The sequence below is a fragment of the Bos taurus genome, chromosome 5 (genome assembly GCF_002263795.3).
Source record: "Bos taurus isolate L1 Dominette 01449 registration number 42190680 breed Hereford chromosome 5, ARS-UCD2.0, whole genome shotgun sequence".
In the NCBI taxonomy this organism is placed as follows: Eukaryota; Metazoa; Chordata; class Mammalia; order Artiodactyla; family Bovidae; genus Bos; species Bos taurus.
The window spans coordinates 65,413,472-65,430,260 of NC_037332.1; the positions used below are offsets into that span (position 1 = coordinate 65,413,472).

Consider the following 16,789-nt stretch of genomic DNA (forward strand, 5'->3'; position numbering starts at 1 on the left):
CAGGAACCCCTTCATTCCTGCCAGCAACCCTTGAGATGAGTTCTGTTGTTATTGCCATTACTCAGATGAGGAAACTGAGGCATATTCCACTCCTTGGGGCAACATCTAAATGAGGCGATGTGGCCTTGACCATCAGACCAATCAGTTCAGCAGGGGAAAACACAGTGAAATCTCTGCAAAGTCCATCAGCCTGTTTCTGCCTCCACAAGAGTGACCAGCTGAGAAGGGAAGTTCACTTCCATCCTGAAGAGGCCAGGTACCGCCTCAAGCAGACCTGGGTCAGAGCCTGGTTCCACCCTTCAGGGGCTGTGGGACCCCACAGGGCCTCAGTCCCCATCTGTAAAATGAGGATAATGATAATACTGACTCAGAGTGTTGTAAGGATGGTAGGAAGTAATATACACTAGGTCTTGCATGCAGTGAGTGGCTGATACATGGTTGTTATTTATTTATTCCTCCACTGGCTGTAAAATAATGGGGTTTCTATGATTTTAAGAAGGAAACACTCTGGCTCTGCCTACTCACCAGGCAGGCATGCGTTTTCCTACTTCTGTTTGCCACAACTACCCTAAAATGCACCAGCAGTAATACCCTATAATGTTTCTGTAGTTCTGAGTATCTGACATAGTTGACTGTTAGTGATGGATGAAATGTGGATTTGTTGGAAGTTGAACTAAGCCCTTTAAATTGTCAATTTGGTTTGTTTTGGGGGCTGTTACATAGAACCCTGGGGCTACAGAACATCACAAAATGGAAACATCACAAAAATGAAGAATACAGAGTCAGGGCATTTTTACAGTTTCAGCGTCCAAAAACATTCTTTTTTGTTTATTTAATTAGAATTCACCCTTGGCCTTTATTTCCAAAAAAAAGATTTTAAGCAACCACAGCTTTCCTTACAAAATGGGCCTTTGTTTACAAAGATGTTGAGAAAGCATGGCCAATTTGATAGTTCACACAGTGACCGAAGAATCCCTTGTTAATTTTCTTAATCAATTCATTTAAAGTGGTTTTAACAATAAGAAGAGGTACTAGGGAGATAGGAAAGGAATCAAAGATCCCTGTTTTTGTTTAGTTGAAAGGGACAGGAAACATAAATATATGGGACTTCCCTGGTGATCTAGTGATTAAAATACTGCACTTCCCACACCACGAGTGCAGGTTCAATCAGTGGTTGGGGACCTAAAATCCTGCATGTTGTGAGGTGAGGCTAAAAACACCCCCCAAAACAAAGAAGAAACACAAATATATGGAGGCAGCTGGAAAATTATTTTTTTCCAGTTCATAAATATTTGTCTAAATTTCCCTTATTTCTCTCAATAGTGTTTTATAAAGTTCTGCATAATAATTTTACACATTTTTAATTAGGTGTATTCCTAGATATTTTACTTTGTGGACTTTATTCTATAGTAAAATAATGGTATTTTTTTTTTACAACATTATTTTCTAACTACCTCCAACCTAGCAACCTTATTAAGGTAACATTATTTTAAAATATTTGTTTATAGATTCAGTTGAATTTTTTTGTGTGTGTAATAATTCCATCTGAGAAATAATAAAATAATTTTCCTCCATTGTAATCCTTCCACATTTTTTTTCATATCTTACTGCATGATTTAGAAACTGTTAAATAACTAAGGAAAAAAGAGTGTATTATGAAGTGGTCCAGAATGCCTCCAGAATAAAGAAGGGGAACAGAATGGTATAACCAGCTCTGAGAGTCTTTAAGAGAAATGTCAAAAAAACCAGACCAAGATTGCCAAAGAATAATAATGGTAATAGTTACTGCTGCCAACTCTCTCTACACGCCAGGAACTGTGCTGTGCATTTTACATAGGATTAGCACCCTAAGAGCTCATTTATCTTATTATCCCTATTTCATAGATGAGCATGCCAAGACTGACAGAGATTAAGGAATTGTCCTTGATTATACAGCTCCTAAGATGTGGAGTCAGGGTTCGAACCTAGGTCTGTCTGACACAGTCACATGTAGAGAAAAAAACAAAAGGTCATCTGGGGAGAAGATCATCACTCTTTTCAGTGGCAGAAAGGTCAGAAGGTGAAAAAAGAAACCACTCTAGAACAGAGGGGCCACCAGTGGTAGGAGGTGCCTGCCAGCCATGGCTTTGACCTTTAACCTGAGGAGTGTAGACCAACCTAGTAGGTAACGGGAGCCTTCAGGAGTAGAGTAACAGGCTGAAAGACAGTGAGAGCATACGAAAACCTGCCGTCGTGGGGAAAAGAGACTAGAAGGCAGGGAAACGTGTTTTTATCTCTTCATGTATTTTTTAATCAGAGTATAATTGCTTTACAATGTTGTGTTAGTTTCTGCCATACAACGTGAATCAGCCATAGGAATACACATATCCCCTCCCTCTCGGAGAAACTTGTCTTAAAGGGAGCCAGGAAGAGGTCCACGGGCATTGGATGACAATGGCCCCGTCCAAAAGATAGAGTGTCAAAGACATTGGCTCCTCACTCTGGGTATTCTGATAGCCATGTGCAGCCTCAGCTCACCCAAAGCTGAGAGGTCAATATTAGATTTCCATTGCCACAGCCAGAGCTCTGAAAATAAAATCCTTTGACGGAGGGTTTCATCTCCGGGTTGACACTGGCAGGAAAGATCCTTTCCATGACGTGGCAAAGAAACGAAAGTGTTTCTGGTGTGCCATCTATGGGATGCTTGTGCTTTCACCATATCGCCAAACCATATCACATCCTGCCTCGTTATCTTCTGCCTGCTATATGGTGATATGTCTTCTCTCCTTTGGTTATATTTCCCAAGTAGTAAATTGTAATATACTTGTTTATGGTCATTTGGATGAAAATGCAGTAATTCTGGAATTTAATTTAATTTAATGCATTTAATTTAACTTAATTAAAATGCATTTAATTGTGGAATTTATACCTGGCACAAAACATTAGTGATGAAAAAAGACATTGTTGTCTCCTGGCAGCCCTGAATTCCTCCTCTTTTCATTTGCTGCTCTTGCAATGCAGGCTCCTTCTTCTGTCTCCTCCCAGCCTGCCTAGACTAAAATGGGGCACCTGACCTGCATGGTGATGATTCTCAGACCAAACTGCTTGTTGTGAGGTACTGTCCTCTTTGCTTGGCAAGAGCCACTTGTGGGAAAAAAATATGGAAAATCATAGATCTGGACAAAGCTAAAACTCCTGGGATCCCACAATATGCTTCTACTACAAAAAGTTTTCTTTGATGTTTATTTATCAAACAAAAAGGTTTTTTTTTTTTTTTTTTTTTTTTAAAAGATCACGTTCATTAACTCTCTCTTCCTGCCCTAAAGTAGGAGCAGCTGATTCAGATACTCATCACTAATTCCCTGTTCTGGGCATCCATGGGGATTCAGCAGGGGAAATTCTATGCACATTGTTCATAAGATATGCCTTTAGCTACTTGGATATACATTCTTTTATTTTACTGGAATATAATTGCTTTACAATGTTGTTGTGTTAGTTTCTGCTGTACAATGAAGAGAATCAGCTATATGTATGCATATACCCTCTCCCTCTTGGATCTCCTTCCCACCACCCTGGACATATATTCTTCAGTATAAGTTTCTTTAACAGACTTTACTGCCAGATTGCTATAATCCTGGGTACCCAAAGCCAAGTATAAAAACTCAAAACCAGAGCCCTGAGAACTTTGGATAAGTGTAGGCAAAATATCTCCAGGCAAACAAACTTCCAACAATGACTGTGACTATGAGGGGGGCTGGTTCTCTTTCCCAGTGAACAATGGTTTACTTTATGATAAGAGGAAGTGCTGCAAAGCCAGAGGACTTTGTTCTCATCATCATTCAGAAAGAGATGCTGCTGTTGGTGATGCGGTAGTGCTCTTGCTCTCTGAGGAATCTGGGGTCTCATTTTCTGAGCACCTGAGGTTCTAAGGGACATGCTTGGTACTCACTGTGTCTCATTTCAGCCTCACAGCAACCCTAAATGTATGAGACAGGTGTTGTGTCCATTTTTCCAGGGAAGGGAAACAGGCTCAGTGCCTTTAAATGCTCTGCCTGCTGCCCAAGTATATAACTAAGTAGAAGGACTTCTGGATGCCCATTTCACCCAATCTCTGTCCATTACTGCACTCTGCCTCTCCTGGAAGTCTACATATCTTCAAACCACATTTAGATCCTCACCTCATGCCATACACCAAAAGACAGTGTGCCTTGGGCTGATGCATTTCCTCTCTGGAAGATAGAGTTGAGCAGAGCCTGGAGCTGTGCAAAATAGCTTTTCTCAGGATAAGAGAGACTGACACTTCCATTACTCTTTTCATTTCTAGAAAATGAAGTGCTGGCCCCAGCTCCAGCTCCACCCCCAGAAGGTGAGTAAAAAATTACGGTCTTACATGTTTAGTCTGCGAACACAGACCATCCATCCCAGCGTGATTTGTCCTCCATGGAAGCTGTGAGTATTAAGCTAACTCCTGGCTGTCACCGGTTTGTAATCATAACTGTACCTTGTGTTTATATAACTTTCTTATGTTAATCTGCTTTGGATGGCACATCATACACTTATAAAACCTATGAAGTTAGGCCAAAGTTCTTATGCTCATGCTTTCTCCTTGGGGAGGCTGAGTCTCCAAGGGGCTGAAGGATTGACAGTGCTTTTTCACACATAGCTAAAGGTAAACAGAGCTAAAGGTAAACATATATTTCTTCCTTAGTCCTGGAAGATGAGCAGCCATCTCCTTACTTGAATTGTGTCACCATCAAGAACCTCCAGAAACTCCCAGGGGAGTTTCCAGGAAGGTTTGGTGGCCTCAAATGCTCAACAGCAAAAACTGCTCCAGGCCCTAGTACTCTGTTGTCCAGCAGGTGGCAACAGAAAACAAGCAGTAAAGAGTTCCAGTGAATCTGGCAGGTAGAGGGAGTGTCTAGCAACACAAGTGAAGCCTGCTTTTTTTTAATCCAACACGCAAGGAAGAGAACGAGATTGGAAGAATGGCAAGTTCAAAAGGAAACTCCAGAACCATTTGTCTGCCCACTGAAATGGCCCCCACGGTGGAGGCAACCAGAATTACATGCATTTTTCTATGAAGATGGGCCTCCCTGGTGGCTCAGACGGTAAAGAATCTGCCTACAATATGTGAGACCTGGGTTCAGTCCCTGGCTCGGGAAGATCCTCTGGGTCGAGAAGATCCACTGGAGTGGCTACCCACTCCAGTGTTCTTGCCTGGGAAGTCCCATGGACAGAGGAGCCTGGCGGGTTATAGTCCACAGGGTTGCAAAGAGTCGGACATGATTGAGCAACAACACTTTCACTTTTCTTTACCTATCAAGGCACCAACGTGCCCTCTCACACAAGATGAGAAACTGGAATCCAGTAAATAATTATTCACAGGATATTTTCCATGTGCCCTAACCCTTTAGAAGGATACAGAGCTTACTGATAGCTGTGTGCAAATATACTGTATTTAGAGTGGAAGAACCATTAGTAGGAAACATTTCCCTGTATTTAGTTTGCTTACAGTCAATTAGATAATAAAATACGGCTCAGAGAACAATTAAGTAAGATACACTGGTGGTTCAGTGGTAGAGAATTCGCCTGCCAATGCAGGAGATGCAGGTTCAATCCCTGGGTGAGAAAGATACCCTGGAGAAGGAATTGGCAACCTACTCCAGTATTCTTGCCTGGAGAATCCCATGGAAAGAGAAGCCTGGCAGACTACAATCCATGGGGTCATAAACAGCTGGACACGACTGAAGTGTCTCAGCATTCATGACAAATAAATGAAACAGCCTCAGTGCCATTTAGTTCAAATGGGGGCAAGCTCAAGTTTAGTTTTCTTTCAAACCTACGTGTGACAGTTTTCTTAGGAACTTCTTTGGTATGTTTTCTCTTTGCACACACAGATTTATGTTTTATTTATTTTGCCAGCACCGGGGACGCTGAGAACCTGCAGGCCAATACAGATATAACCTTTCCTTTCTCTTCTCCAGATCAGCAGCTGTCACTGGATCACTGCAAAGTTGCCCTTGTTATGCCGTGTTTCATATTTATTATGCAATACTGACCCCCTGTTCCTAAAACAAGTCTTCTCCCAAACTCTGCTAAAATTATTCGTATTAGTTCATTCAGATTCAGATGTCTAGTCATCAATCAAAAAAAAAAAAAAGAGAGAATTCAAGGTTGAAACAATTCTTTTCTTGCATAAACCATAAGTCAGACACCATTTGTAGGTATCTAAACTATTGATAATACAATTTTAATTAGAGATGCAAGCCAGAGGGTCTCATCTGATAAAATCTGACATTTTGGCTCCTGTGTTGCTTTTTTTTTGCCACACAAATTAATCAAGAAGGTTTGAAGAAGGTTCTTCAAAAAGTCTATCCCTTTTTGGGGTCTAAAATGAAGTGCTCAACATTTTATACTCATTCCATACCAGCATGTTATAACATGGTCTCAGCATAGCTAAGCTATTTTAAAGAAATCTGTATTGCATGTTTCTATGTGTACTTTTTTTTTAACATGATCAGATTTATTAGCTGTTTTTATTAAAAGTTTAATGTGACTACATTATCATTTTTCAATTCATAATAATTCACATATAGTATAATAAAGGAGTATGCAGCATCATTTCTGCTCTGTTCTGTTGTCATTAATTTCTTGATTCCCACTTCACCTCATTGCTCATCACACAATTAAATGCTTTATTTAAGATACTTTATAAAATGTGCTTGTACTTTCCACACAGAACCAAACAAAGAGAAGGAGGCTGGAACTGCACCAGTAAAAGGTGAGTTGAAGAGAGGAAGAGTGAGGATGAATTCAACAAAGTTAGAAGCAGAAAGAGCTTGGTCATGATTGCCAAGGAGGCCCCATAGAATGTGTCCTTATTAGTTAACTATGATTCCAGATGTCCATTCATCAATTTATAAAGACAGAGAATTTATAGTTGAAACAATTCTTTTCTTACATATACCATAAGTCAATCGCTGTCTGCAGAATTCTAAACTCACATGATTCTAAATGGAGAGATACAAACCAGAGGGTCTCAACTGATACAATTTTATTCTTTGCTCTTGTATTTATTGCCACTCAACTCAACCGAAAAGATTAATATGGGCACCCAAATATTTTCTTTGAAACCACTGTACAGTTTCAGATTTTGTCCCCAACTTTTTAATATTATCTAGAGGTCTGAACTATTGGACTTCAAACTTTCTTAAAATGTCTGTCTATTGTTGGAGTCTAAAATGAGGTGATCCATACATTATGCTATTTCCACACCAGTATGTTATAATATGGTTTCAGCATAGCTAAGCTATTTTAGCAAAATCTATTTTACATGATTTTATGTACACTTTTCCCCCAAGGTGATCAGATTTATTAGCTGCTCTAATTATGTTTAATGTGACTCTCTATTATAATTTACCAATTTGTAATTCATGTATAGAATAATAAAGGAGTATATAGCATCATTTATGCTCCATTCTATTATCATTAATTCTTCTCTCCCCACCTCCACTTCATTGAAATGAAATGTTTTCTTTAAGATACTTTATAAAATGTGCTTGTACTTTCCATACAGAACCAAACAAAGAGAAGGAGGCTGGAACTGCACCAGCAAAAGGTGAGTTGGGGGAGGAGAGTGAGACTGAATTCAACAAAGTTAGAAGCAGAAAGAGTTTGGTCATGATTACCAGGGGGCCCCATAGAATGTGTCCTTATTAGTTAGCTATGATTCAGATGTCTATTCATCAGTTTTTAAAGAGAGAGAGAGAGAGAATTCATGGTTGAAACAATTCTTTTCTTACATATGCCACAAGTCAGACACTGCAGGATTCTAGACTCATATGATTCTAAATGGAGAGATACAAACCAGAGGTTCTCAACTGATACAAACTGATGTTCTTGCTCTTGCATTGTATTTATTGCCACTCAGCTCAACCGAGAAGATTAATACGGGCACCCAAATATTCTCTTTGAAACCACTGTACAATTGCAGATTTTATTCCTGACTTTTTAATATTATCTGGAAATCCAAACTATTGGACTTCAAGTTTATTTAAAAGTCTAAAATGAAGTGATCAAGCTTTATACTACTTTCAAGGCAGTATGTTATAATATGATCCCAGCATAGTTAAGCTATTTTAGCAAAATCTGTTTTGCATGATTCTATGTACACTTTTTCCCCAAAATGATCAGATTTATTAGCTGCTTTAATTAAGTTTATATATGGTTCTATAATTTCCCAATTTGCAATTCATGTATAGCATATTAAAGGAGTGCATAGCATCATTCATGCTCCATTCTGTTATCATTAATTCTTCTCTCCCCACCTCCACCTCATGAAATGAAATGCTTTCTTTAAGATACTTTTAAAAATGTGCTTGTACTTTCCACACAGAACCAAATAAAGAGAAAGAGGCTGGAACTGCACCAGCAAAAGGTGAGTTGGAGGAGGGAGAGTGAGGCTGAATTCAACAAAGTTAGAAGCAGAAAGAGTTTGGTCATGATTACCAGGGGGCCCCATAGAATGTGTCCTTATTAGTTAGCTATGATTCAGATGTCTATTCATCAGTTTTTAAAGAGAGAGAGAGAGAATTCATGTTTGAAATAATTCTTTTCTTACATACACCACAAGTCAGACACTGCAGGATTCTAGACTCATATCATTCTAAATGGAGAGATACAAACCAGAGGGTCTCAACTGATACAATCTGATGTTCTTGCTCTTGCATTGTATTTATTGCCACTCAACTCAACCAGGAAGATTAATACAGGCACCCAAATATTTTCTTTGAAACCACTGTACAATTGCAGATTTTATCCCTGACTTTTTAATAGTATCTGAGGTCCAAACTATTGGACTTCAAACTTTCTTAAAAGTCTGTCTCTTGTTGAAGTCAAAATGAAGTCATCAAACTTTATACTATTATCAAACCAGTACGTTATAATATGGCCCCAGCATAGCTAAGCTATTTTAGCAAAATCTGTTTTGCATGATTTTGTGAACACTTTTTCCCCAAGATGATCAGGTTTATTAGCTGCTTTAATTAAGTTGATATGTGATTCTATAATTCCCCAATTTTCAATTCATGTATAGCATATTAAAGGATTACATAGCATCATTTATGCTCTATTCTGTTGTCCTTAATTCTTCTCTCCCCACCTCTACCCTGTTGCTTATCACACAATAAAATACTCTCTTTAACGTATTTTTTAAAGTGTGCTTGTACTTTCCACACAGAACCAAATAAAGAAAAGGAGGCCGGAACTTCACCAGGAAAAGGTGAGTCAGAGGGAGGGAGAGTGATGCTGAATTCAACAAAGCTAGAAGCAGAAAGAGCTCAGCAATGATTACCATGGAGGCCCCAAAAATTTCTCTGCAGTATGTTTCATCAGTGTGGTTTAGAGTTCTTCCTTGGCATTTTACCTGCACAACCTAATCAACATTAACAACAAATGGTGCTTTGATCAGTTTTCATCACATTTTCAAAAGAAAAGCAGCAATGATACTATCACAAGAACTTGCTGGGATGCCAGGAAATTTATTAGTAGTTTCCAAGTTCCCATGTGCATGTGAAGGAAAAGAGATGTCTGGTCTTCTTGGGATTACACCTATTTGGAAAGCTTTCTTGATTACCCAGATTTTTTTTAATTGAATGTTTTCATGTTAGTGTGTAAACTGTTCCAGGTTTCACTAGTAATTTTGAAAACTAGAATCCCACAGATATCCCATAGAGGGATAATACAAGTTTAAGTGAACATCATGTTACTCCTTTTTGAATTGGAAGCATTCATTTCTGTACTATTATTCTAGTCTCACTTTATATGGGGATAGTCTAGTTTTAGAAAATGAATAATCTTTATCATATACTTTTTCATGGATCCATGAAATACTAATTCCTTTGTTTCCCCATGGAGGAAGTCGTTGTCATTCCTGACCATTTGTCTCAAGTCAAGGGGCATTAGTCTCCTATAGAAGAAAGTTTCCACTGAGGTAGATGACAATTTTGCTTTGTATATCCGTATCATCATTTAAAATTTTTATTTGATATTTGTGCAATGAAAAACATATTTTAAATTCTGGAATAATCCATTATTTCTCTTTTTTTCTGGAAACCCCTTCTGTTTGTTCTTATTATCTTAAATTTTATTAACGATTTCCTATGATATTTTTATCTTCTATACATTAGTAAAATACTTTTTTTTTCTTTCTTTCAGTAACTTGGACCACTTTTTTTCAGCTAACTTGAATTTACAGCTTTCATAAATGAATACCTAATGTTAGTACACTCACTTTGTCCTTGACCTTCAGTGGCTTCCATGGATAGAAACATGAATGCTAATCCTGGCCACATGGACCAGTCTGAAGGTTATTTGCTTATGGAATGCAGAGAGTGCAAACTCCTAGAACACCTTCCATGAAATGGGTTCAAGGAGGTTTGGACATCCTGGCTGAAGTTATTATAACATTATTCTTTACAAGGCTGATGGTGTACACCTCTGTTTCCAGATTTGGAAAGGTGCTTGGACCAGGCTATAAGGCTTAACCAACAGAGCAGATGATGTAATCCCAGAAGGCAAACTGTCAAAGTTTTAACAAAGCCTGTGCCTGACCCTTAATCTGAAAAGCCATATTATATTTGTATGTTTAAATGAGAAAATGCCTACCTTTAAGTTAAAATCAACCAACCAACCAGTCTACCAATCCAAAAAGCTCTTTATGCAGAACATAATATGATGAAAGAGCAAGGTCATTATGACCAAGAAGGGCATTTTGAAATTAGTAACATTTTTTTTCTGACATTTGCAGAAGTTAAACAAGGTCATGGCCACATGCAGTCACATGCTCAGGAACATAAACTGCCATGTATGTGTTTGCTCTCCATGCCTAGAAAGCAAATCGATTTAGGATAGAAAGTGACATCCCTAAATAAAGAAGGTAGGTGGTGGAAGTTATTTCTAAATATCCAATCCCCTTCAACTATTCCTTACTTTCATCAAGGACAGGGAAATTTCAAAGAAAATACTCAAGTGAAAAGTAGACACAATAATCATTGCTACATATATAGCCCTGGCTGAGAAAGAATTCTTGCATGAACATGAGCAAGACTGACAAGTGCAACAGACCTGCCTTCCAGTTTACACTAGAATCCCTGTCCTTCACCCTCCCCCAACCCTCAGTCCATCTAATTGTTTCTAACCATTCAAGGCAGGTGCTACTTTTTCCCATGACCATCCTAACTTACTTTCACTTCCTCTCCTTTCTCCTGATTTTTCCTGGACTGATTGTGTGTGTCATTAAATCACCCTTTTCTCCACTTAATCTTGTATTAATTGTTCACTCCTTTTCCTAACAGGCTGTAAGCTTTGTGATGGTCAGGCACCAAGTCTTAACACCTCTTTGGACCTCTCATCTCATTTCTTCCAGCATCTGGCAGAGAGCTGCATATGGCGATCTCCTAATAAATACCTGTAGAATGAATGATCAATTGAATTTCCGTGCTGACTTAGCTGCTGAGCATACAGACAATGGTAATCTAGATAGATTTTAATTTCCATTTGCTGGGCAGGAGGATGAACATCCATCCCATGCATGCTCTTAGTAAGGTTTGGAATGGGATGCCAGTGCTTGTATTATGTATGCTCATCCTAAGACCACATGGATGATATAAGATCAGCCCATTTAACATTACTGGAAATGGTCACATCTGGATTAGAACATTTCTTGCACTTTAGTGTACTATCTAATTAGTTGAAGTATATTCAGTTAATAGCTCTAAGATGCTCGCTATTAAGAACATTCATTAGATTGATTGTAGTTCCATCAGGACAAAGAGAGAACAAATAGCCATCAATCTCCCTTTATACCACATACATGACATACATTCTGGGCTTAACTTGACCTTCATTTATAGAAACAGAGTCATAGAGGGCATGTCATTAATCATGGCTCTCTCTGATGATGTTAATCTAATTTTTAAAAAGAGAACAACATCCATAGCAACGCCATCTTAATATCTTTTCCAGATTGACTGCATCATTCTGAGACAACCTGGCGATGTTCTGAATTTTTCTTTTTTTGTAGTCGCAGAATGTTGTTTGATTCTGATATCAATCTTACCGGTAGTGTTTGTGACTAGATGTGCCAGCTTTTCACATCTACGGAGTCTCTGGTAAACAGCTGATTTCTCAGGAAGTGGTTTATTATTTGTTTATATTTGCTTGTTTGCCCCTGGACTTGCCTATCTAGGTGTCCTGTTCCCTAATAGTGCCCACTGTCTTGGAATTGAAACGATCAAGATGACAATAAAGAAATGGGTTTAACCAAACAGCAACATTGGAATTTAGATATCCCTTTCAGAGTGATCGTACTGGAAGATAATGTCTTTGAAAGAATAATGCTGCTGTGGCTTAGAATTCTTCCGAAATAATCACAGGTAGCAAATCAGTGGAAAGCTAAGTATAGTATCTATATCCTCAGTGGGGCCAGAGATCTGTCTTCTATTCCAATATTCATTTATTCATCTCAAATATCCACTGAGTATTGGCTATGTGCCAGGGGCAGGTCTAGGAACTGGGTCTTGCTCTCTTAGAGCCAATTTTAGGGGCTTTAGAAGGAAAAGTGGGCTTCCTTGGTGGCTCAGATGGTAAAGAATCTGCCCTGCAATGTGGGAGACCCAGGTTTGATCTCTGGGCAGAGAAGATCCCTTGGAGAAGGGAATTGCTACCCACTCCAGTATTCTTGCCTGGAGAATTCAATGGACAGAGGAGCTTGGTGGGCTACATGGGATTGCATGGGGTCCATGCAACCTGGGGTCGCAGAGTCAGATACAACCAAGCAACTCACACTTTCACTTGAGAGGAGAATACCATTAGTAGAGGACAGTAGATTTCAACTTTGGAAGCAGACAACTGTGATGGAGAGCCATGGGTGGAGGATAATGTGGGTGTGCAAGTGCGGTCATACTTTTTTTTTTTTCTTTTGATCAATCAACATCATATGTGTGAACTTAGTCTAATGAGACTGAGTCTCTTCTGTGCCGAAACGATTAGCCCTGTGGGGCATTTCAAGTCTGGTTCTATGAGTGGTTCCACATCTATCAGTAGCGTTAGCATCAGAGATCAGCTTGCAGATCAGTACTCATCCTAATGCCTAAGTTCTGATATATACTTTTTGAGACTTACCATTTTACAGCCAGTATATTTTTTGGTAAGCCCAGCTGGGGTCGTTAATGCCACTCTTTATTTTTCTTCCAGAGAAAAAACTGCCCTTGGTTATTGCTGCAACAGAAATGAAAACTTTTTTTTCCCCAGGCATTTTCATTAACATTACCACAAACCATCACAAATGAACCCTGTGTGTGTTTACTGTCTCATAACTTGAGATGAAGAGTCTTTCTTTTAGCGTGAATGTGGTTGTAAGATGAGGAAGTGAATCAGTAGAAGTTCCAGAAAATTTCTCCTAAATGCTATGATTTCTTAAATGAAATGATTTTTTTCTCCATTTAGGTCCATTTACATCTGCAATAACATTGTCTTGGTCTGTATATTCTAACTACATGATTTATTTATAATGAATTTTGTTAAAAGTTAATGACTATACTTCAACATTTTAAAACACAGCCATTATAAAATGAAACATTGATTTAATAGATTTGGGGGGAAACTCATTAAATAAATGCATTTATAGTACAGTGAATCCTGATTTCAGAAACACCAAAGTGTGAAGACATGTGTCTCTTTCAGAAAATACCATAAATTAATCAAATGTCTCAAAACATGATGAATTAATGTTAGCTGTTTTTGTTATTGCCTTCCATATTGATTGTTGTTGCTGCTGTTGTTATTTTGGTGACATATGCCAATATTTACTACAACTGACTATCCTGCTTGAGGAATTCATAAATTCATCTGTATGAAACAAAGTATTATACCTGTATTTAATTGAGGTTTGTTTACAGTACATTTTAACTGTATATATTCTAAAATATCAACAATTGTCCTAAGTATGTATACTTTAAAAATTAATTTTAAAAAGGCAATTTAAGTTAAACATAGGTAGGAGTTATTTTATGCCCAAGAGAGCTTGAAGAATTATAGGAATGGACACCTTCTACATCTCTGGGGTTCTCTCTCTCCCTTTCCAGATTTTTCATATGGACCCCCTGAAAATTCCAGGCTTGTAATATGGGTTCTTTCTCCATTTTCCAGGTGTTCTTCATCAGGAACTTCAATGTTGAAAGAATTATTTTTATGATTTTACAAATGCTGTTTTCCCATAACTTAAAGACAAATAAAATTCAATTTTGGTAAATTTCTCTTCTATGTAGCTCAGGAAGATAGTTCTGTTGCTTTCAGTTTGTGATGTCACATAGGCCATATCTTTAGCCAAAAACAGATGTTTAATTTTCATCACCATTGTAGTTGCTTTTAAATAGAAATAAGAAAAAATGACATATTTTGCATTTTTTGTTTGCAAATGATCTTTGTATAATGCCACACCTTTCATATGTGTGATGTTGGATTAGGCAGAGCCCCAAAGAGTTGGATGTTCAATTTTCCTCCAAGCAGTAGAACCTGTTTTTCTATGGTACATAAGGAAAAATTCAACCAGGCAATTTTTTTTAAGGAGTTCAGGTCAGAATCCCAACATCTTAATTTTATTTCCCAATCTAAAAGATGACAGGAACAAAACTACTTTATTTTTTTTTTAATGTCAACATTTTAGTTTTATTTATTTATTTTAAAATTCCATCTCATTTTTAATCAGAGGATAATTACTTTACAATGCTGTGATGGTTTCTGCCATACTTCGACATGAATCAGCCAAAGGCATACCCATATGCCCTCCCTCTCACCACCCTCCCCAACCTACGTCTTTAGGTTGTCACAGAACAGCAGCTTTGGGTTCTGCTTTATTTATTTTGACCATGCCACATGGCTTGCAGGATCTCAGTTTCCTGACCACAGGTTAAATCCAGGCCGCAGCAGTGAAAGGCTGTGATGCTTTCTGTGTGGTCCCTTAATAGTCTAAAATAATTGTACATGTTCCTCAAATGGAGAAGGCAATGGCACCCCACTCCAGCACTCTTGCCTGGAAAATCCCATGGATGGAGGAGCCTGGTGGGCTGCAGTCCATGGGGTCGCAAAGAGTCGGACATGACTGAGCGACTTCCCTTTCACTTTTCACTTTCCTGCATTGGAGAAGGAAATGGCAACCCACTCCAGTGTTCTTGCCTGGAGAATCCCAGGGACGGGGGAGCCTGGTGGGCTGCCATCTATGGGGTCGCACAGAGTCAGACACGACTGAAGCGACTTAGCAGCAGTAGCAGCAGCAGTTCCTCAAATAGTCTTATAATTTAGTGGACTTTGAAACTACTCACCCATCAAATTTTTGCTTCAAATGTGGCTTCTCTTTTCATTTTAGTTTTATGAAAGTGTGACCTCTTTTCCCAATCACTTGCATTCTAAACAATTAACTCCAGGGTTCATTAGGGTTCAACAGGCACTGTGTACAAAGTAAACAAACAGCAACCACACCTGTATAAAATGCGGTGTTCATTTCACTCAAAATAGTTCTATTTCCTAGTTAGTATATAATAAAGGAAGCTGCTTTCTAGGATTTGGTTGCGCTTTAAAACTTCATTTTTATGATTTTTTACAGGACTTTAAATCAAGATTCTTTATGTATTTTAGTAAATAAAGGCCTTCAAATAGGTTACACGAATAAAATACTACATACTGAGTTAAATGTATGGCAAATGATATAGAGACATTGCAAGGCGTTTTATTTTTGGTTATGTAAAATTTTAATTATATAAGTTTTCTAAAATGCAGAATTACCCTAAGAGCTCAGAAATACCTCAGTTCAGTTCAGTTGCTCAGTCATGTCTGACTCTTTGTGACCCTATGGACTGTAGCACGCCAGGCTTCCCAGTCCATCACCAACTCCTGGAGCTTGCTCAAACTTGCAGAAATACCCAGACTTCCCCAAATGCAAAGAGTTTGTGGAAAGTAAATGGATATTCCAGGAGAAAAGGATTCAAGCATGAACTAAGTTTGGGAAATGCTAATACTGTATCATTTCTGATCTCCATCCTCATGAGCACCGAAAACTGAGATACCTTTCAGTAACTGCATACAAACAACACTATAAAACACAAACATGAAACTTTATTTATCCTAGTGTTTCCCAAGCTTCTTTGACCAAAGGGATCTTCCTCTGAAGAATCTTCAATCCCACAATACCCAGTGAATCACCTTTTGGGTTCTGAAGATATGACATTAAGGTTTTCTATACATTGCATTAGTTATTTTGTTAAAAAAAAAAAGTAATAAAATACATCTTTGGTTGACAGTTTAAGAAATTTCAGACTAGTAAATAATATATGTTGTAAATATACTAATATGTTGTACCTGTGCTATTTTACTTCTTGTCAGGACTTTTTAAAGCACTTTTTAAATCAACAGTCTCATGTGTTTGTTTTCTGTACCCTATTTTATATAGTCATTTAAGTTCGTATTTTGAAGCCCACAATTATTCTAGTATTTTAAGTACGAAGATTATTAATATTTACACTAACACTAGTCTTAATGCTTTGGGAGGAAAGGAGCAGAGGTTTAGATAAACACCAAATACCTATTTAACCATCTAAAATGTAAGACACTTTGAAATTCAGACATTTTAGAAAAGGGAATATTCAGTGTCTTTGTACAAATACTACAAGGGATATTTTGAATTTTTTAAATGGGTAAATATTGGATTGGCAAAAAAAATGAATCGTGTTTTTCTGTAAGATGTTACAGAAAAAAA

The 16,789-nt window shown here is 38.0% G+C and overlaps 1 protein-coding gene across 12 annotated transcripts in view; it reads left to right on the forward strand.

Moving 5' to 3' along the window:
- Positions 1 to 16,789, forward strand: part of MYBPC1 (myosin binding protein C1) — a 101,942-nt gene that overhangs the window by 15,131 nt on the left and 70,022 nt on the right. For 7 of the 12 annotated variants that reach the window (XM_010805153.4, XM_059886284.1, XM_059886288.1 and 4 more), the window contains 5 exon segments: positions 4,304 to 4,345; positions 6,719 to 6,760; positions 7,556 to 7,597; positions 8,375 to 8,416; positions 9,218 to 9,259. In XM_010805153.4, the coding sequence (XP_010803455.1) occupies positions 4,304 to 4,345; positions 6,719 to 6,760; positions 7,556 to 7,597; positions 8,375 to 8,416; positions 9,218 to 9,259 (210 nt within the window). 12 annotated transcript variants of the gene reach the window in all.